Source organism: Alexandromys fortis, unplaced genomic scaffold (assembly GCF_014885135.2).
Source record: "Alexandromys fortis isolate MF-2015 unplaced genomic scaffold, M_Fortis_MF-2015_v1.1 scaffold_21, whole genome shotgun sequence".
NCBI classification, from domain to species: domain Eukaryota; kingdom Metazoa; phylum Chordata; class Mammalia; order Rodentia; family Cricetidae; genus Alexandromys; species Alexandromys fortis.
Window position 1 is genome coordinate 7331917 of NW_026067905.1, and position 22160 is coordinate 7354076.

At 45.2% G+C, this 22160-nt stretch overlaps 1 protein-coding gene across 1 annotated transcript; it reads left to right on the forward strand.

Annotated features, from left to right (window-relative positions):
• The first annotated feature begins 72 nt into the window (after nucleotides 1-72).
• Nucleotides 73-19591, forward strand: Erp27 (endoplasmic reticulum protein 27). Its single transcript, XM_050135118.1, has 7 exons — nucleotides 73-76; nucleotides 1617-1717; nucleotides 3483-3620; nucleotides 13400-13516; nucleotides 16454-16579; nucleotides 18827-19024; nucleotides 19472-19591. The coding sequence occupies exons 1-7, from the start codon at nucleotides 73-75 to the stop codon at nucleotides 19514-19516; spliced, it is 729 nt and encodes a 242-aa protein (XP_049991075.1). The 3' UTR covers nucleotides 19517-19591.
• The last annotated feature ends 2569 nt before the right edge of the window (nucleotides 19592-22160 follow it).

Below are 22160 nucleotides of genomic sequence, written 5' to 3' on the forward strand. Positions count from 1 at the left end.
TTCCCTTCCTTTTTCCCTCAAACAAATATGGTACCAGAAGGCTCGCATCCTAAGTCATCTTACAGATGGGGCATGGGTAAGATCTGCAGTATAGGGCATGGATATATCCTTGCCAACAGGTTGTTACAATATAATGGCCAGTGAGTACAGATAATCAGAGTGACCATTCTAAATTTCATTTATTATATGATACTTGCTTAGAGTTCTTTCATCCAAGATTGAGACACCCCACTATCTGTAGAACTCTCAGACTTGATCTGTGGGCCAGGTCAGACCCTGGCTCCTGCTTGGGATTCTTCCATGGGCTCTCAGTAGCTACTGAATGAAGAAATGTCTGTGCTGGTTGAGTCTATTACATAAAGGCCTGTGGCAAGACGGCCTTGACAGTACTCTCTTACTTCCCGTAATTCTCAGTGACTAATGCTTGCTCACATTCTGCTTTCACATCTAGACTTTAGTTCTTCCCATGAGATCTCTTGTTCATATTGTCAGCTCGGACAGAATCTAGAACCAGCCAGGAGAAAGGCCTCTAGGCACGTCTGCGGGAGCTTCTAGACTGTTCACTGAGGTGGGACAACTCACCCTGCCCAGGAGTAGTATCTCTCCATGCTGGGATCCTGGCTGAATGGAACAGAGAAAGCAAGCTCAGCACCATCTCCGCTTCCGACTGTGGATGCAGCGTGACCGGCTGTCTCATGCTCCTACCAGCACGCCTTCCTCGCTGTACCCTCAAATTGGGATAAACCAAAGCAAACCCTCCTCCTCTGAAGTTGCTTTTGCGAGCTATACTATTTTGTCTTGGCCTATAAAAGCCATATGTGTCCATCACACATTTTGATGTCTAGGCGACCGCATGCACCCAGGGCTCTGCTTGTACTTGCAGGCAGACATCCTTCATCAAGCCCTAGGTTGCCCCGATTGTTCATCATCTCTCTCACACAGGCCTCAGAATTTTCCCATGTCTCACCACTCTCTGTTTCATACTTAAATCATCGATAATTTGTGCCCACCTCTCCCATCCGCGGTGTGAGCTGGGAGACACTGGATCACCTTACAGCCATATTTGTAGCTTCCTACTTAAATTATTAAAAGGCATAGAGTACTTATATTTTTTTTATTAAATAAATGAACTAAGCTGTCTTTCTCCTGGTTGGATACGTCCCAAAGCCCTGCCACTTTGAGCCATTTATCACAGAAGGTGAAGGTTCCCCGGGAGCCAGCTGTAAAATTCCCACAGTGCTAATAACCCACAGCCATTTCACTACACCGGGCTGTCCTGGATCGGCACCCCCAAACTCAACATCTAGGGTTGGAGCAGGAGAACAATGAGAATCTCCAGGTCCAGATGCCTAATCCTTTTATTTATCCTCATATGCGGGCTGGTCCCAGAAGTCACAGCAGATGCTGAAGAAGCCTCAGGTAAAAATAAAAATACAAACCAAAAAAAGCGCGGGGGTGGGGAGGGTTGACAGTTTGGTTGCCATCAGGAAACGTGTCATGAGAAGAGAAGGGATTATGAAAATCCTCTGGGAGTTTTAATTCGAGCCTAGAAACTTCTCCAGAAGTTTCTGAGTAAAGGTGTGTGTTGCCTGGCATCTCTACCCGTCCTACTGCAGATGGTCTCAGCACGACCGGGGAACCCATATGGCTCACAGACATCCCAGCTACCGAGGAACTCATCAATGCTGCTGAAGTCGCCGTCATAGGCTTCTTCCAGGTTTGTGGAAACAAACATTCTACTTGCTACACCCTACGGTCAGGCATATTCTGCCTTAGGGTAGCCGCGGGAGTGATCTGCTGGGTTAGGGACAGTGATCCGGAAGCAAGAACTCTCAGACCCTGCTGTGGCCTCTCATCTGAGACCCCCTCATTTCAAAGTAGTCCACGCTATGATCAGGTCTTCCTCGGACCTGCCTCGGGATCTCTAAGTCTCCTGACTGAGTCTCCTTATCTATGGGCACTTTGAAATGAAGTGGTGTCTGCAGGAAGTCAGCTTCCATCATCCCTGGCCGCTGTCCTAAACAGCCTCAAACCGTACCTAGGTGTCCCGCCAATAGGCAGAAGTGAATGCAAATGCACTTTTAAATTTATGTTCTGTGATGTATTTGAGATAAAATCTCATAACTCAGGCTGGCCTGGAACTCTCTATGTAGCCACTGCTTCCCTCAAACCCACAATCCTCCTGCCTCAGCCTTCTGAGTAGTGACGTAATGGGAATATGCTAAAATGGGGACTAGCCGGAAAGATAGGCTAAATCTATCTCCTGTGACCTGGAAACACTTTCCACAGGCTCTGCTAAACCAAATAGACAGATCCTCAGTAATCTTTCTTGCCCTCTTTAAATACAAAGGAAAGTGAAGAGGTCACTCACGTATTGGCTTTTGGGTAATGCAGACAGCCGTAAACAAGAGGGGCTCACTCTCGCCTTTCCTTCTCTCTCCACTGATAGCACCTGGCAATCCTCAGAGCTAACCCAGCCCTATTCTCTTATCTGAGACCTTGTATACGTTCATTCCTTGATTCCAATTCACAGTCACCATGCCCATTCGGTGTACAAAACTGGAAAAAAAAACCCACAAAAAATAGAAAAGAGAACAGGAAGAATAAAGTAACACAAATAGTCACCAGATGGCGCCATTGGATTCTTGAGAAATTCTAAAGTTTAGAAACCAGAGAGCCAGTCAACAAAGATCCACAGCTTCTTTTCTTTTCAAAAGAGCAAGTTGCCGACTCTGTCTCGTTGATCCCGAATGCAAGACTAGCAGTCTTCCTTCTCTTTGCACACACCCCCAAGCTCAGTGAGGTGTAGGGAAAAGGCGGCATACTCTCATGTACTGCCCAGAGCGTCTGCAGACGAGCATCCTAACACTGCACGGAAGACAGTGCCAGTGTCTGGGGAGGACAGCCACCATCACTGATGAGTGAAGGCCTGGGATGCCAGAGATACGTGGACCAGTGAGTACCTTCATGCACAAACTGAAGGACCCTTGGGAGAAAAGGACCTCAGTCCCCCGCACGTTCCCAGTGACAGAGCTAAGCACCTGTTTCCTAGTTTTGCATCGCCCTGTTCCTCCACAAACTGTTCCCAAAACATTTGCCTCCCTAGGTATATGATTGGCTGTGTAGCTCAAATTCACAGACCTCTGGATGCCAAGGCTTCCATCAACTACAAGTAGAATTCAGGCTGCATGATAAGGCCGCACAAAAACCCAGGATTAGGCACAGTTTGCATAAAGACCTATAAACTCACACAGCCGGAGAAACTAAAATATACTACTGCAAGTATAACCCACATGTGTAAGAGTGAGTTTGGTTTTACTAGACCAAATCAAGCCCGCAATTTCTGGCGTGTGCATATTTTTCTTCTGTGTCTCTTCTCTCAAAAAAGACCTCTCTCTCTCTTTCTCTCTCTCTCTCTCTCTCTCTCTCTCTCTCTCTCTCTCTCTCTCTCTCTCTCTCATTGTATGTTTGTTTTGCTATAGGATTTAGAAGCGCCAATAGTGTCCATATTCAGCAGCATGGCACAACAGTTCCAAGACGTATCGTTTGGAATGAGCAACAACTCTGAGGTTCTGAGCCACTACAACATCACCAGAAACAGCATCTGCCTCTTCCGAATGGTAAGCTGGGTGGCAGCTCTAGCCCTCTCCTGGTTTCCCCTTGTGAGGCAGGACAGAATTCTGTGTCTTTCACACTGTTGCTGGTGTCAAATTCAGGGACATAGCTGACAAGGATAGTGACTCAGATCACTCCAGAAGACAGGTGCTGGGCTGAGGTGCACAGAGGATGGGAATGCAGAGCCAGGTATGGGACTAACGGACCTGCGAGGTCCCTTACCAGGCAGAGAGGGTGGGTGAGCCACTTAGTGTTTGTTAATTTCAGTTCTTACATCTATAAAATAAAAGGTCTGACCATATTATCTCTAAGGTCATACTAAGCACTGAAGTGACACACATTCACACAAGCACCTGCACACACACACACACAGAGAGAGAGAGAGAGAGAGAGAGAGAGAGAGAGAGAGAGAGAGAGAGAGAGAGGGGTGAGGCAGAGAGAGAGAGAAAAATACAGGAGTTTTATGCTCTATAAATACATGTGAGTGTGAGTGCGTATGGCAAGTTTTCACATAGCTCAGGATGGCCACCGATACATAGATGATAATTATCTTGACCTTCTGACCCTCCACTTTCCAGATGCTGAGGTTACAGGTGTGTGCTATCGTTCCCTATTTATGTCACACGGGGGAAACAAACCCAGAGCTTCATGTGTACTGGGCAAACACTGTTGAAATATGAGCGGCGGGGCTGCGTCCCCAACACCCCAGCCGCTTGGCTAGCTCATGCCCGAAATAACAACACACAAACTGTATTCATTTAAGAACTGCTTGGCCCCTGAAACTCTAGCCCTTACAGACTAATTCTCGCACCTGGACTAGCCCATTTCTAATGATGTGTGTAAGCACCCCAAGGTGCGCTTACCGGAAAGAGTCTAGCCTCCGTCCATCATGGTGTCTCTGCTCCAGAGAGCAGCTGTTGGGTCTCTCCGGGAGCAGAGCAGAGTCTGACCTCACTTCCTCTTCCGCCCAGAATTCTATTCTGTTTATTCCACCCACCTATGTTCTAAGCTATGAGGCCAAGCAGTTTCTTTATTGCTCAGCCAATGAAATCAACAGATTGATATATGACACTCCCACATCAAAACATACTACCAGCTGAGCCACACACCAAGCCCCACAATCTTACATGTTGAAAAGTTGACCTATGTTCAGCAAACGTTTTATTAGACAATTCGTGTGTAAGGTACTGATAATAACAACATATCGAATACACACTCTGTTCTCAGAACTTAAAATGTAGGAAAAACGATAACAAATAGACTAATAGGAAAACCACTCTAAAGCTAGGTCATGTGGAGCTCACCCTTTATTCCAGCACTTGGGAAGCAGAGGCAAGCCGGTATCTGTGAGTTAGAGGCTAGCCTCGTCTACAGAGTGAGTTCCAGGACAGCCAGAGCTACACAATGAAACTCTGTCTCAAAAAAGAAAAAAAAAAATAGAAGAAAACACTGTAAGTGGTTTTAGGAGAATGAAAATAGTGTGGAAATTCAGAAAAATAATAGAAAAGAGACTATCGACAGGGAAGTATATGCTAAAGCGGGGCACTGGAGCAGAGAAGCGTGGACAAAGGAAAACTGAAGGTAGTTAGGAATCCATGATGCCAGCTTGACTGGATCCCAAAGTACGAGTTACAGAAAAAAAGAAAATACGACAGGGAAGTTTTATTAGACCATGTTTGTGCTAAAGCCACTGTGCCAGAGTTCTGCGTTTGTACTTAATTTGATTGGCACCAGAAAGCTCCCCCAAAGCCTTTGGATCGGGAGAGTAGCGCGGACAGAAATGAGATTTAGCAGGATTATTTTGGAAACAAAGACTAAGATGGATTGTTAGGCAGAGATGTGAAAAGCAAGAGCTCTTGGTAGCTCAGCAAAATAGACTATGTGAGACTTAAGAGTCTGTGGGGGACGGAGAGGTGCCAGAGCTTAAGAGCACTGGATGCTCTTGCAGAGGGCTGGGGTTTGATTGCCAGCATCCACGTGGCAGATCTCAGCTCCAGTTCCAGGGGCTCTGACTCCTTCTCCCCTCCTCAGACCTCAGGCACACATGTGGCACACATACATGTAGGCAAAATAACCATATACTTATGTTTTAAAGAGACAGAAAGGGCCTGCTGTGAAGGAGCCGTGGTAGAGAATAAAGGAAAGGTGATCTGCCAAGCTTGGCAAAGCAGCCCTGTGATCCCGGTGTAACACCCTTCGCGCGCCACTGTACCATACGCGAGTCGGGCAAGGGCCTGGAGATTGAAAGAACACACAAAGAGACCTGGGTCATTCGAAAGGAGATCAGCCGAATGCCATTTATTCAACCTTGGGGAAATCCTTATATACCTAGCTGCTGTATAAGGATTTCCGCGGAAATTACCATACCAATGCTGGAGTCAATGACCTACAGCTAATCACCAGGCGGGGCAGGGGGGGAGCACAGGAACAAACAGGGTGCTTAGTTAGCTGACCAGAAACTGTACTCAAGATGCACCCCCAGAACAAGGGTAGACCCGGGCCCTACATCCTGGCACTCAGGAGTCTCAGGCAGGAGGACCAGGAGGTCAAAGCCAGCCCCAAAGGAGGCACGAAGCAGACTTGACAGTAGCGTGAACTCTGCTTACAATGTATTCCTTATGAAGCCCTGTTGGTGGCTCTCCTAGGATCTTTCCTTAGCCTCTGTTTTATGTTGAGCGCTAGTGACAGCTCTCCTCCGAGCAAGGCTTGGGACTTGGGTGGACAAAATTTCTGTGCCGTGCCAGAAAGCAAACAGGCTGGTTTTCTGCCGCTTCGCTAGCAGTTCTGGGAAAGGTGGGAGACTTCTCAGGCCAGCTGTTGCGTAAACACCTTTTCTCGGTTTACATTTTCAAACTTGGGTACATATCTTAATAGGAGTATTGTTCAGGAGTTCAGAATAACTTTAATAAAGAAAAAAACTGAGATCTTTTTATTTTACCCTGGAAAACATGAGCTTATGCCAAACTTTCTGGGACCTTCTTCCAACCCAGATCCACATTTTATTATTTGCAGCTTTTCCAAACTTGGTTTATTTTCATGCGTGTGTGTCTGTGTGTCTGTCTGTCCACCTGCCTATATGTGCCTCTGTGTGTAGAACTGTGTCTATGATGGGCACTATTATAATCTCACAAACTATGAAGAAAAGAATATTATTCCTGCCAGGCAGTGGTGGGCGCATGCATTCAATCCCAGCACTCAGGAGGCAGATGGCTCTCTGGGACTTAGAGGCCAGCCTGGTCTTCAGAGCAAGTTCTGGGGCAGCCAGAACTGTCACATAGAGAACCCATGTCTCAAAAAAATCCAATAAAGCGAAAAGAGAATAGAAGAAAAAAAGAGAATGTTATTCCTGAATTTCCAGTAAGAAAATTAAAGTTCTAGCAGGTTGAAGCAGCTCTCCTAAGGTTCACAAGTGTAAAATGCTGTCCAATTCCATGCTCAGTCCCCCCTTTCTACTGCACTATAGTAGTTCTCTAAGGCACGCAAAGAAATTCTTTTAAAACTAATTTAATGATTCTTTTACATTTACACACGCGTCTCTGTGTGTCTGTGTACCTGTATGTATTTGTATGCTTTTGGGGTGTGGCAGAGGCCAGAAGATGGTGTGGGATCTGCTGGAGGTAGCCAGTTATGAACCACCTGAACTGGGTGCTGAGATCTGAATTCGGGTTCTCTGCAGGAGTCCTGCGTGTTCTTAATGACTGGGCCATTTCTCCAGCCCCCAGAGAAAATCTCTATCTTTATACTATTGTATTTATTTAATGTTTCTTATTCTGAAGTCTACGTTTCAGAAACTTTACCCCAAACCATTCCCCCAAGTCCCTGGTGTTAATTAATCAAACACCAGGATTATAGCTCCGAATCTAGATACTATAGAGTTTGGTAGTGAAATGTCAGAATTTAGGGTTACTTTATTTCCAATAGTAAGAATATATTTAAAGATAAGATGAAATGATAATTAATTACAAATACACTGACTCATTATTATTGAAGCAACAAAAACTATGTGGATTGCCGGGGTTTCTATTGCTGTGATGAAACATTATTACCAAAAATAACTTGGGGAGGAAAGGGTTTGTTTGTTCTTACAATCCCGACATTAACCTCTATCACTGAGAGAAGTCAGGGTAGGCTGAAGGAAGGCAGGAACCCAGAGGCAGGAGCTGAAGCAGAGGCCATGGAGGAATGCTGCTTACTGGCTTGCTTCCCATGGCCTGCTCAGCCTGTTTCTTATATAACTCAGCCCACCAGCCTGAGGGAGGCACCTAACAGTGGGTTAGGCCCTCAGTCTTCAACCGTTAATCAAGAAAATGCCCATCAGTCTTGCCTATCGTCCAGTCTGAAGGAGCCGTCTTTCCAACTGACTCTAGCCCAAGTCAAGTTGACAGAAAGTGAGTCACTCTTCAGTTGTTGCCTTGGTTTCTTGTCCACCCTCAAAATCTCATATTAATATCACAACAGAAAGCATAAATAACCTTAAAAGTCCCAGTCTTTAAAATATCAAAAACTTCCAAAGTTTAGTCTCTTTAAAATATCCAAAGTCTCTTAAAGAGTTAAAAATCCCTCTAAAATAACCAAAGTCCCATGAATACTCCAAAGTCTATGGCCTCCTGTAATAATAATAATTTTAAAAGTTAAATATTTTTCTTACTCCAAGAGGTAAGAACCAGGGTACAGCCACAATCGAATCAAAGCAAAATCAAACTTCGGCAATATCAGTAGCTTGCTGTCCAGTGTCAAGGACTCCCTGTCTTCTGGCCTCCAGAGGTCTTGGGAAGCTCTAGTTGGCCCAGGCTCAGTCAGTCACAGCACACATGGCTTGTCTGGGAGGCTCAACCTGGCTCCACGCCACACCTGCCACTGTACTTGGTGGTCGTCACACAGTCCTGACATATATATATATATATATATATATATATATATATATATATATGTGTGTGTGTGTGTGTGTGTGCACTGGGGTCTCCAGTGCATCTGGGAGGCATCTTCACAAATGACCTCTGTAGTGGTTTGAATAAAAATGCCCCTACAGGTCCATAGGGAGTGGCACTATTAGGAATTGTGTCCTTCTTGGAGGAAGTCTCACTGGAGGCAGGCTTTGAAATCTCAAATGCTCAACCTGCACCCAGTGTGGCTTTCTCTTCCTGCTGCCTGCTTATCTGAATGTAGAAATCTCAGGTCCTTCTCCAGCACATGTCTGCCTGCACACCACTATGCTTCCTGTCATGATGATTCATGCGCAAAACAATCCCACAGCAGTTAGGATTTAAAGGGGTATTTATTTTGGTGGGTAAAACTCACAAAGCACCAACCGTCAGGAAAGGAGCCTAGTCGCAGGAGCAGGAGCCGGAACCAAGCGCTGGAACCAAGAGAGCGGGCCAAGGCTTGTGGCTCTTTTTTAAAGATAAATAGACCACGCCCCAGTGGGCTGGTATTTCAGCAGCTATTGGCTGAAGGAGCAGAAGGTCCTCCTGCAGCAGATGATAATGAACTAAACCTCTGAAACTGTAAGCCAGCCCCAATTAAATGTTTTCCTTTACAAGAGTTGTATGGTCTTGGGATCTCTTCTCTACTGGTCTCTCTTCAAGGACTTTAGCCTTGTCCCACATTGCCAAGTCCTGGTGTTCTCCATGAACCCTTCACACTGCCAAAGCCAGTAACATGTGGAAGAGTTTTACAAGATACCAAGTTCAGCAGCCAACATGAGATTCTGTCTTGGCCCCTACCAACCATAGCTTCTGTATGATGTGAAGCACACCCTTGAGGAAGGGCTTCTGGAAGATTTCACCTCAGTGATGCTGGGCTCTTCTTGGTCACAGCTGATTCTCCAACCGCAGCTGACCAGATGTGCGTATTCTCGATTTAAAATATGTTAACAGCAGCTCTAGAGTCTTTGAAGAGCTTCCCAAGCCAGGCTCTAACATCTGCATCGCTCTCAATATTCTCTTCCTACCCCCACCCCACCCCCACAAAATAATTTAATCTCTGAACTCTTGGCTTTTCCATCCCAAAGTTCCAAAATTTCTTCACAGTCCCAGTCCTCCCCATCAGAACGATGTTATATCTGTCACAGCAATAGTCCACTCAGGCACCAATATCTGTCTTAGAGGTTCTGTGATTGTGATAAAGACCTTTACCGAGCACAGTCTGGGGGAGGAAAGTATCTGTTTGGTTTAAGTCACAGTTCAAGGCAGGAACTTAAGGTGAGAACCAGAAAGCGAGACCAGCTAGAGCAAGCCAGCCAGCAGCAATCCTCCATAGTCTCTGATTCAGTTCCTGCCTCCAGGTTCCTGTCTTGGCTTCCCTTGATGATAGACGGTGAACCTGGAAGCCAAATAAACCCTTTCCTTTCCACATTGCTTTTGGCCTTGGTCTTCACCACAGCAATAGAAAGCAAAGTGAGATTGGGCACTTGCTCTTCAAAACTAGAGCAGGCTGACTTGTAGGAAGGTTCCCAGGGAGCATTTCGGCAAAATTCAGGGAACAATAAGAAGTCGCATATGACCATGCGGCTTTCAAGAACTCAGGTGGTCTGATAGAGTGACAGCAAGGAGACCCTCTGTCTCTGTATAGACCTATAAGGAGTTAATCCTCCCAGGGATTCTGTCTCTGGAGTTGATAAGCCACGAGCATGCCCTAATATTTGAATGTTTGCACTACTTTGGATTTTCTTATTCACTTCTATTTTAATGTAAGGTGGATATTCTTGTCATTTTACATTGTTTCTTGCTGAAATTGTATATATAAATTATAAAATGTTTCCCTAAAAATAAAAGAAATAAAGTTAGCCCAAGTTTGACCCAATGGAATATAAGAGAAACATAGTAAGTCTTTCTTGACCCTTGTACAGTCATTTTCGAATGTTTAGTGTGAGATGTACCTTACCAGACATGGGAAGTCAGAAGAAATGACTGTAAAAATAAACCAGTAAATGAGAGAAGTAGTATGTGTCAAATCATCAAAACAGTTTTGTAATGTATGTGTGTGGCGGGGCGTGGAGGTGCACACCTATAATCCCGCCCCTTAGGAGACTGACAGGAGGAACCATCCTTAGCTACACAGCAAAGTTAAAACCATTCTGGGCTATAGGAGACAGTAAGAAACAAAACTCTGTGTGTGTGTATGTGTGTGTGTAAAAATACATGGCAACTGAATAGTGCATATACTATATATATATATGCATATATAAAATTAGAGACATGAAGGAATTGATTAAAAAATCATTTGTCAGTGCTACTTAAGTTACTTTATGACTGGACTGTGATAAAAATACTATACCTGTAGTATAAGCTAAGATGAACAGGCATGGTGGCATTTGCCTGTAATCCCAATACTACAAGAAGGGAAGCAGGGAGGATCAGGAGTTCAGACTCATCTTTGGCTACAAAGAAAACCAGTAATGAGCCTCACTTTTTGTCTAAAATAAATAAATAAAAATAAAAGTAGGAAGAGCATAAATAAACTAAGGCGAGTTTTAATGCAGTTTCCGAAACGATTGTTAGCGCACTTGCAGGAATGCGAGCACCCTCAGAGCAAAGGCTAGACCGTGCTGGGGTCGCTGCAGGCACACAGTGTCCAAAACAAATAAAACAAAACAAAAAATTAGTCACCGGAGCTCAGAGCCCTTCCAGATGCTCTTTTCTGCTTTTGGCATCTCTCTCCCTGGGGAAGATATCTTCCAAACACTAGCAAAATAGAGGTTTAAAAATGTTCCCAAAGTCTTGCTCTAGGATAGAGCTTTCTCTCCAGTGCATTATGCAAATGGTCCCCTTGGCTGACAGCAGACTTCCTGTTCTAGTGTCGCCTCCAGGATCCCTACACACGAACGAACAAACACTCCTGAGTTTATTAGTTTAGGAAATAATGAAATAGTCGGGATGTTTCTGTGGACGATCTAGGGAGCCTGCAAGGGACGTGGTGGTTTAGGGCAGCACTCTCACTGCCCAGGATAGGAACTGTATCCCTGCTGCACACCCTCAGTCCCTCCTCGGCATTCCTGAGCCCAGAAATCCACCTGGAGTTCTTGGCGCCTCCAGTTCTCCAGTTCTGGGAAACTTGAGGAACTGCCTGGAACCCGGGCTGGAGGGCAGCCCTGGCCCACGTGCGGCTGGGCCAGCTGCACACAGGAGCCAGGCCTCTGTGTCCTAGAAAAATAATCTTCAAGCATTTGGACGAACTCGGTATTAAGTGGGCTTTGATTATGACGATGAGGATCTGAGTGGTTGCAATAGCAAAGTCCTAAGTGTGAGATATCCTGCCAGCCGGCCAGCCCCGCCACAGGCAGCAGAGAAGATTGAAGAGAACAGTGCTCTCTCTCTCTCTCTCTCTCTCTCTCTCTCTCTCTCTCTCTCTCTCTCTCTCTCTCTCTTCCTCCCTTCCCCCTCGTGTGTGTGTGTGTTTGTGTGTCTGTCTGTCTGTCTCTGTGAATATGTCCCTGTGTCTGTGTCTTCGTCTGTGTCTCTGTGTGGATACGTACCCATGAGAATGGGTGCTGGCAGAGACCAGAGGGCCCCAAATCCCTGTAGTTATAAACTACTGGGGGTCACTCAACCTGGGGTACTGAGCACTGAATTCAGACCCTCTGAAAGAGCATCAAGTTCACTTAGCCACTCTATAACCCCCTGGTTTAGTTTCGTTTACTTGAGACAAGGTCTTGTTCTATTGCCCAGCAGGGCCTGGAACTTCCCATGTAGCCAGGACTGCCTTGGGCTCCTGGTAATCCTCTGCCTGGTCCTCCCAAGTGCTGGGATTAAAGACGGACCACCACGACCGCCTGCTACTTATTCTTTAGTTGTTTGATAAGAATATTGGGAGTAAAAAGCTGAACAAAGTCCACGGAAACTCTACATCCATACATCTTCTCCTCAGTGTTCCTACTGAGCGTTTGGACTTTAACAGAATTGCGTTTAGCAGGCGTCTTCACCCTCTTCTCACCCACTTCAGACTCTGTGCAGCAGAGGCACCTCGAGTTTCTGATCCTCCAGCCTTTCCTTCCAGAATGCTGGGATTACAGGAATCAACATGTCTATTTCATGTAGTGCCGGAGATGAGACCTAGGGCTTCCTGTAAGCTGGGCAAGCCTTCTGGTCTACACCTCTCCAGTCCCATTTCTGTGTGCTTGTTGCTGGGAATTGAACCTAGGAACTCACACACAGTAAGCAAGCAAGCACTCCACCACTGGGCTATATTGATGCTAGTACTTCACATTTTAAAACATCCAGTGCTTTGAGTGGGTTTTGCTCCCCCCAACAAGATTCTAATTTAGAAGTACATTTTCTACACATTGGCATTTATTATTTCATGTTTAATTGGTTTAAGATAATGTAAGATTTTTTTCAGTATTTTTATCTTTGTGTGTATGTTGCAAGGTTCAACAGGGAGTTCTAACTGTCAACTAATAGTAGGTTCTGGTAACAAAAGCTATGTGTCACATAATGGCAGTCTTCAAAGGGATAAATAAAGCTTGAGCAACTCCCCAAACAAAGGAAGAAAAAAGGAATAATGGGAAGTAACTAAATGAAAAATAAACCAGAGGTTAAGAAAATGAAATTCAGAACAGCTGCACTGATGGAAAATGCATAATTCAATATATCCGTGGTTATATTACATTTTAAAAAGCCCTTAAGAGACAAGTAGGGAAAAGTGTCACCGAGGGTAGAAAACTTCCGTCCTGTCTTTGGAGCTGTGCTCCATGCCCATCATATAGTCAAATTCCGTTTGCCAATAATCTCTAAAGATGCTGCAGGGTCCACTCGGTCCTTTATTGTGCCTTGTTTCCTTTCCCCAGGTTGATAATGAGAAACTGCATTTGGATGCTAAAGACATTGACAGCTTAGACGCCGCCAAGTTGAAGCAATTCATTTACGTGCATGGCCTCCACTGGGTGACAGAGTACAGTCCTCTGGTAAACACTGATTCCCTATGACCAGTCCTTTCTGTTCCTGTGTCTCAGAGGGTCCTGGTCCCCACAGGAGATGTGTTCTCTCCACTGTTAATGCCCATCACCAAACACCTGGCATGCTGTTTGTGTTGATACCCTTATTAACCCTTTAAGATGGATAGACGCATCCCTCCCTACTCAACAAAGAGAGAAACGGATGCAGCAAAACTAGATGACCTTCAACACAACTCATAAGAAAAAAAGCCCAGAGTGAAAAGTGAAGGTATCTGGATCAAAACCTTCAGAATCTGAAGTCTTGTGTGAGTGTGCTCTGTGAAGGTCACTGGCGCTAAATCACCTTTCCCAAGCTAAGACCAAGAAGACTGTTTTTATTCATTGCTTTTCTTGTTGCTGCTACAAAGGCAGCTTAGGGAGGGAAGGCCTTATTTTGGCTCACAGTTTGAGGGGACACAGTTCATCATGGTGAAAAGGTGTGCAGGCAGGAACGTGAAACAGCTGGTCACAGTGCATCCATAGCCAAGAAACAGAGAGATGGATACTGGTCTGTAGATCACTTTCTCCATGGTTTTGTTGTTGTTGTTTTGTTTTGTTTTATTCTAGCCACAACTGAAGTCCATTGGTTGTTTTACCCACCTTCATGGTGGCTCTTCTCTCTTCAAGCCCCTTTGGAAACACCCTCACAGACATGACCAGAGTGTGTCTCCTAGGTGACTCTAAATCCAATCTAGAAGCAGCTTAAGAGTGGCCATCATAGCTTTCTTTACCTAGAGATACACTCCTGTCACTGCTGTGCCTACAGAACTGCACTTGGACTCAGAAAAGGTGGCCCAATGTTTCCTGTGCACATGACCATGGTGTCATAGAGTCCTAGATGCAGGGCAAGGACACAAATCCCTGAGTTCTTAGGCCTGGCCCAGTGCTCACTTTACAGGTTAACTTGGTGTCTTTCTCAAATTTCATAATATTAGGGACAACCAATCCCATCAAGAGAAAGTCAGGAAAGAATCTCTTTAGAGAAGCATGCTTAATCTTTATTAGGACTTTCACATCTCAGAAGTAATCCCTTCTTGTTTGGAGCTGCCCCCTCGACTGCCGCTAGTTTTTGTTCAGGCTGGTATGAATATTTGTCCTAGAAAGACTGCGCAGAAAGTCACAGCCATGCTCTGCTCCTGCATGTACATCCAATGCACACACTCTGTGTGGCTTTGCTGTGCAAACCAGGCTGTGCCTGTTGAGATGAAACCAGCTACTTCCGTGTTGCCATCCCTTCGGTAAAGAGAGTTCTGCCTTCTGACTCCTTAGCTCTCATCTCTCGACTCTTCCCAGGAGTTTCTCTGCTTTACAAGAGCAGATGCTACGCTGAATTGAAGTATCATGAATCTGTTACTCTAACTACAAAGACTATTATAGCAAGAATCAATTATTGTCCATCCTGTGTCCCGAATGTAAGCCGAACCCATTGATATGGTCCAAGACAAAGTCTGTAGGAATACTTCATCTGACCGCATTGCCTTGTCTATGGTTCCTCTGTGGCCAGCTGCACTAGAAAAGCTCACCCAGTTCCTAGGGGTCAGCCAGTGGGCAAGGAGTGGCTGGATGTCTCTGGAGAGATTGCAGGCCTTTGCTAGGGTGATGTCATCTACAGGCTTCACCAGGGCTGAAGCAGCTGGTTGAAAGAAGGTTCACTAGTGTGGCCAGCAATCTGTTCCTGCTGTGGCCATGTAAATCCATTCCTAGGGCTGCTGTTGCTATGTAAATCCATCTTTAGGGATGCTTCTGTCATATAAATCCATCCTTAGGGTTCCCTGACAGCTCCTTACTGGGCTGGCTGCCCCCAGAGTGAAGGGTGTAACAAAGAGCTATGCATTTTATGGCTTAACCTTGTACTTTCTGTCAAGCCCACAACTGTCCTTTCAGTTACTCAGTTTCATTACGTTTAGTGAGGGGGAGGGGATCGACACAGTTGTCTGAAGACTAAATGGTTGTATTTAGTTTTAAGATTCATTTTTATTGTTTTTAACTATGTGCATGTTGGTTGTCTGCGTGTGCACCATATGCATGCCGGTCTCTTGCAGGAGCCAGAAGAGGGTGTCAAATCCCCTGAAGCTGCAATTAAAGCCAGTTGTAAGCCACCCAGCATGGGTGCTGGAAGGAGAGCCAGGTCCTGTGCAAGGATAGTACATGACCTCAACCCCTAAACTGTCTCTCCAGCTCCAAGAAAATTGTACTTTTTTAAAAAAAGATATTTATTTTATATATATGCATATATGCCTGAGTAAATATATGTGTACCACATGTGTGCATGAGCCAGAGGATGCCAGAAGAGGGTATCAGATCCCCTGGAGCCGGAGTTACAGGCAGCTGTCAACAGGCACCATACGGATGCTGGAAACCAAGCCAATGTCCTCTACAACAAGGATTGGTGTGCTCTTAACCCCTGAGCCATCTCTCCAATAGCCTGGTGATTTTACTTGTTAAAAATATTTTTATTTATTATTTGATAATTCTATACATGTATAAATGCATTTTTACCACATTCAGGGGGTCAAACTTTTAAGAGCCATCTTAGAGGTTATTTGCATTTATATTATTCTGTTCACTGCATTGGCATATCTATGTATCTGTCCCTCCCTCTGCCTCTCTGTATCTCTGTCCCTCTGTCTTTCTGTATCTCTCCATATATCTTTGTGTCTCTGTCCATCTGTGTCTCTCTCTCCGCCTCTTTGTATCTCTGTCTCTCTGTATTTCTCTTTGTATCTCTGAGTCTCTGTATCTCTATATCTATCTCTATATCTCTTTGTCTCTGTCCCTCTGTGTCTCTGCCTCTCCCTCCCTCCCTCCCTCCCTCCCTCCCTCCCTCCCTCCTTCCCTCCCTCCCACTTTTCCTCCTTCTTTGTTCCTCTTTGTATCCTTCTTCTAAAACACATTTTAATTTCCCAGATTGCAGCTGGCTTATTTAACGCCATGGTTCGGACCCATCTGCTCCTGATAATGAACAAGGCTTCCGCAGAGTATGAAGACAGCATGCAGACATACCGGAAGGCAGCTAAGCTTTTCCAGGGAAAGGTGAGTTGGGAAAGGTCACCACCACAGGAAGATGGGGCTGGGGAGAAGAAAAATTGTGTGATTTTAAGGATATGAATCAAGGAGTGGGAGGCAAGAAGTGAAGATTTTGGAAATTAAAGAAACTTTATATTGTCATTGTGGGAGACAGTAAGTATAAATACGCAGAAACCACATCGCCTAGTCGGCATCTGTTTCCTCATGATAACCTCTGAAGGCCAGGACGGAGAGCCGAAACCACTTCTCACGTGAGTACCTTCACAGCACCTGGAGCCTACCTCAAGTGACCACGATCCTTTCTCTCCTTCCCCGCTCCTGGGTGCATTTCTCTGAAACCACCACCCTCATCTACCCCTGCATCCCAGACCCCAACTAGAGGTCTTTCTAAAGAGAGCCATCACATAAGCTGTCTTGGGGAGCACTGGTCCCCTGGTGTGGGGAGCACTGGGTGCTCCTGAATACAGACAATCCTCTGCTCAGAAGAGCACAAGGATTTCCACCTTGCCTAGACGTAGCTTAGTAACCACCCCTCCACTCAGCTCCCCTGCTCATCTGGGGTTTCCTTCTCTGCATTTCAGTTACCCAGTCAACCGTGGGCTCAGAGTAGTAAATGGAGAATTCCAGAAGCAAGCAACCCATGTGCTAACAGGGCTTTCACTGCCACGTGTTATTACGATGGTTTGGTTTTGTTATTAACTATTATATTCAAAGTGTGCACATATAGCAAGGAAGAGCACTATCCATGACTCTGGGGAGCCGCTGGAGTGGGGGTTCTTAGAATATGTCTAGAAAATAACATTTACCAAAGGCGTACTATGTGCCACAATTACTTCAGGCATCTCTGCCCCCACCAGTACATTTTACAAATATGAAAACTGAGTCTCAGAGAAACTAAGTTGCAAAAAAAAAGCTAGGAAGACAGAAGCAAACTCAACCCCATCCTCTGCCTTCAAACACCACACTAGACTTTCTTGCTTAGGGAGTCATCAATCTTCAAAGACAGAAGTCTTTTTTAAAAATTGTTTTTATTTTTAATTGGGGGGGGGGTAGTAAAGATGCCCAGAAAGACTGTAAGAGAGGTTGGATCTCCTGAAGCTAGAGTTACAAGGGGTTGTCAACTACCTGGTGTATTCTTAACCTCTGAGGCATCTCTTCAATCCCAAATTCCAATTTTTTATGTCTTTGTTTTCTGTTTATTTGTTTTGGTTTGGTTTTAGTTTGGTTTGGTTGGTTTCTCTAGATGGGGGTTTCTCTGTACAGCCCTGGCTGTCCTGAAACTGGCTTTGTGGACCAGGCTAGCCTCAAACTCACAGAAAACCATCTGTTTCTACCTCTCAAGTGCTGGGATTAAAGGCACGAGCCACCATGTTCAGCCAAAAATGTGTAGCCCAGGCTGGCCTTGAACTCACGATCCTCCTGCATTCTCCTCCTTCTTCAGCAAATCCTACCAGCCACCACAGCTGGCCAAAATTCTTGTAGTTAAATTCAACTAAAGGATAAATTTAATTAAAGTTAAATTTGAATAAAATACCAAAACAACAAAAATAAATTTCAAAATCATTTCATTTTAATCAAAATGTGTTTATATGAGAAAGGGTGGGGTGGATCTTATATAGCCAAGACTAACCTCAAACTTGCTGACTTGTTATAATTAAATGTGACTTTGAACTCCTAGTCCTTCTACCTCTGCCTCTCTGTTGACTGATGTTCCTGTCCTTCCTGATCCTGCAACTGTTCAGTCCCAAATCAATACACAGAGGCCTACATTAATTATGAGCTGGTTGGCCTATTAGCTCAGGCTTCTTACTAACTCTTATAACTTATATTAGCCCATAATTCTTGTCTGTGTTAATCACGTGGCTTGGTACCTCTTTTGGTGAGGCAGTCACATCTTACTTCCTATTTGTCTGGATGACGACTGAAGACTGACTCTTTCCTCTTCCCAGAATTCTCCTGTTCTGGTTGCCCCGCCTCTACTTCCTTCCTGGTCACCCCACCTCTACTTCCTGCCTGGCTACTGGCCAATCAGCATTTTATTAAAATACAAGTGACAGGATACAGACCATTTTCCCACAGCACCTCTCAAGTGCTAGAATCTCAAGTGTGCTCCATCATGCCAGGCTTTAACTTAGACTAAAATCATATTATGCAAACCGTAAGTTCAGTCTGTGTAGTGACAGCCATTACTAGTGTCTCGTTGTCCCCTGGCTGTCAGCAGGACCTTTTTCTTGAATGTCTCCCTACCTACAGGTTCTCTTCGTTCTGGTAGACAGCGGCAAAAGGGAGAATGGAAAGGTGATATCCTACTTCCAACTAAAGGAGTCTCAGCTGCCCGCTCTGGCCATTTATGAAACCGAGAATGACAAGTGGGACACACTGCCCATCACAGAAGTTACAGTGGAGAAAGTCCGGGACTTCTGTGACGGCTTCTTAAAGGGAACACTGCTGGTGAGTGCAGCTGTGAGATGAAGCACTGGGCGCCCTCCTCGGGGTGAATTTCATTTCCGAGCAGGGCGGCTTTGAGAAGATAGTTAATGGGACGGTGTTAGCCAGAGACCATCACTTGCAAAGGGCTTGTGTAAGCAAACTCAGTTTGGGATTGCTCCATTTTCTATTCAAGGACCGATGGGAAATAACTTAAACCCATGCTCCATTCACTAATGGTACCTTGGTGCCTTAGGCAGGTGGACTGCCACGGTGTGAAGCTACTAGTTTGGGGCACGTAATAAGTTTAAGTCCAGCCAGAGCTGCGTAGTGAGACCTCTTCAAAACAAAAACAAAACAAAAGCCGTATCAACAACAGAAGAGCTTAGCAGTTCAAAATGAAGCTGGAGTTAAGGTTTTTCAGGAGTAATTAAGTCTGCACTCTAAGTTCAGCATCACTGTGTTTTTCAGAGAAATCACACAGCTGAAGAAGATGCCAGGAAGGAGGAGCTCTGAGTGCTCCCTGGTCCCTCTGCTCACTGCGATCACGTGTCTATCCTGTGTTGAATAAAACGGGGCGCCAAATCTAACCTCTCAACAGCTAACGCAGGTGTTCTAACAAGGGGCGGGAGGTCCGCCATGCTTCTTTTGTGTCTGAACGTCTCCTTTTCTTGTCTCTTTTGTTTTCAACTTCCCATCCTCTCCTTCCCACAGCCTAGTTTCCCTCTGTGAGTGAGTTCTGAGGAGAGAGGGGCTTCAGGAACTTGGCATCTCCCTGAAGGAGAAGCGTTCCTAGAGAGAGGCTCTTCTGGTGTATCACTGACATTGACTTGGTACCCTGCACATGGCTTGCACAGCAGTTCCTATCCCTTTGGGGTCATCCAAGGATAGAAACCTCACCCTCCTCATAAGCACATATCCTTCTCTGACTTGGAGCCAAGAACAAAAACATGTTTGGTTTTTTTTTCCCCCCTCCAAAAGTTAAATGATGTCTCCAAGTTTCTGAACACATCTGAAACAGCATGCTATAAGCTACATTCATTTTGTGATTGCAGCTCCCAGTGATAATCAACAACCCATGAAATAAATAAAATCCAACACTGTTAAAAGAAGAGTAACATCTCTCCAAAGCCACACCCTTTGGAGGGAACCCAGCTGCCCAGCTCAGCGGTGCATGCCCCGCCCTCCAGGGCTCTGTTTCCCTTTAGGTCACGACCCACTGATGTGTTGTTCCCTGTGTGGGTGGGGTGCGTGGTGGGACCCGACCATCCTGCGTGAGGATTTATACAAATGTGGCAAGAGAACCAGGGCGTCAATTAGGTAAAAGGTTAGGAAGAGACAGAAGGGGGCGGGGGCATTTGGCGCCAAAGCATATTGGGGCTAACCATGGTTCCTGGCAGGAAGGTGTGCGGTCCAGCACACCGGGGATGGGGATACAGGGGTGTGTGACAGTGGGTCGCTGGCCCACAGGCTGTTACTGTCAACACACAGATGCTACATTGTTGCAGCCCTCCCGCCTGCTCCGGGCCTTGGCTCTAAAGAAAAGTGCCTAAGTACTAGGGAGCTGAAAAACTCACAGCTGAACAGGAGGACGGCTTCAAGTGAGGGACAAGAAGTGAAAGGGTTGCTTGTTCCTTTCTGTGGGCTAACCCCATGGCCCCTGGGCGTGGTCGGTAGCTGGAAAGAAGACTGTGAAAGCCAGTCTTGCAGTTACACAGGAACCAGGAGCCTGAGGAGTCACTGGGTCTGTCCAAGGACCACACAAAGAAGCACAAGAGGCCCATCTTAGAATGCTTCCGACATTTTGACATTTCCATTCAGGAATTCTTTCTAATGGATGATCCCCTGCTGAGTGACGTTTCCCACCTCTAGGGATGTCTTTTCTTACAACTCTGAAATTTCTAAGGCTACCTTGGCACCATCCCCTAAGGCAGTGATTCTCAAACTTCCAAACGCTGTGACCCTTTAATACAATTTCTCACGTTGTAGCTACCCTCAACCATAAAATTAGCTTCATTGCTACTTCATAAATGTAATCTTGCTATTGCTATGAATCATAATGTAAATATCTGATCTCAGGATATCTGATATGTCACCCTTGTGAAAGAGTCTTTCTACACTCTCAATAGAGTTGAGAACCCTAAGGGCACCTTCAACTCCACGTGTTTTTTTGTTTGTTTGTTTGTTTGTTTGTTTGTTTGTTTGTGTGCTATTAGGAATTGAACTTGGGGCCTTGGGCATGCTGGATGAGTGCTCTACCACTTAGTCACACTCTCCAGCCATCTCCTGGTTACTTTTAAGCCCATTCACATGGTCTCCTGTCCTCCATACAACCCAACCTGTTATCATTTTCATTTCTAACGTATTTGTCACTTAATCATCTTCCTTCTTCCCCTTTCCTCAATTTTCTCTATTTCTTGCTTAAAATAGTAGTACTTCAAACCTTACTAAAGCTCCAAAATTATATTTAATAATGGGCTGATTTTATCATTTTATCCTAACATACCCTTCCTCACACGCTGATAGCCAACACAGACTCCATAAGTAATAACAAAACGGCAGCTTGTTTTGCTGGTTGATGACATTTTTTGTTGCAGTTTTGTTAGATGTTATTTCATATGCTCATGCTTGTGTATTTGTGGTGTTAAAGCAAATTATTTTTATCAGCTCGAGGCTCTTCAGAACTGCCAGGAATTCTCCATATCTTCGTCAGTGCTAATCCTGCTCTTTGTAACTTTGAGGTCTCAAGACCAGAGAATGAAATTCCTTGAGAGAAGAGATTTGGGTTATTTCTGTGTCTATTTGAGGCCTTTGTGTTTCCTCCCTGTGTAACCAGTTGGTCTTAAACTCTAGACTTTCCTGCCTCCCAGTGCTGGGATTAGAGGTGTGTGAAACCAGAGTTGGCAAAGGAAGAGCTGGGGCCTACTATAACTTCTGCCACTTCTAGATGCTTCCTTGTCTTTGCTTAACCATTTCCCAAGACTCTATATTCATTCCCTGAGATGGCGCTCTTGGCGAGGTTTCTAGAAGCATCTCAGATGTTTTGTGCCATGAATTCATTCATTAGCTCTCATTGGTAAAATCCACCCCTTCTTTGAGGCACGAAATGTGCTATATTACCCCTTGGAACTAGGAAGATATTGGCAGATTTAGAGGACGA

Excerpts from the sequence above, each read along its gene's own strand:
- Erp27 (XM_050135118.1), top strand. Across the intron at positions 1,718-3,482 it reads CCGTCATAGGCTTCTTCCAG|GATTTAGAAGCGCCAATAGT; the intron begins GTTTGTGGAAAC and ends GTTTTGCTATAG. Across the intron at positions 19,025-19,471 it reads TCTTAAAGGGAACACTGCTG|AGAAATCACACAGCTGAAGA; the intron begins GTGAGTGCAGCT and ends TGTGTTTTTCAG.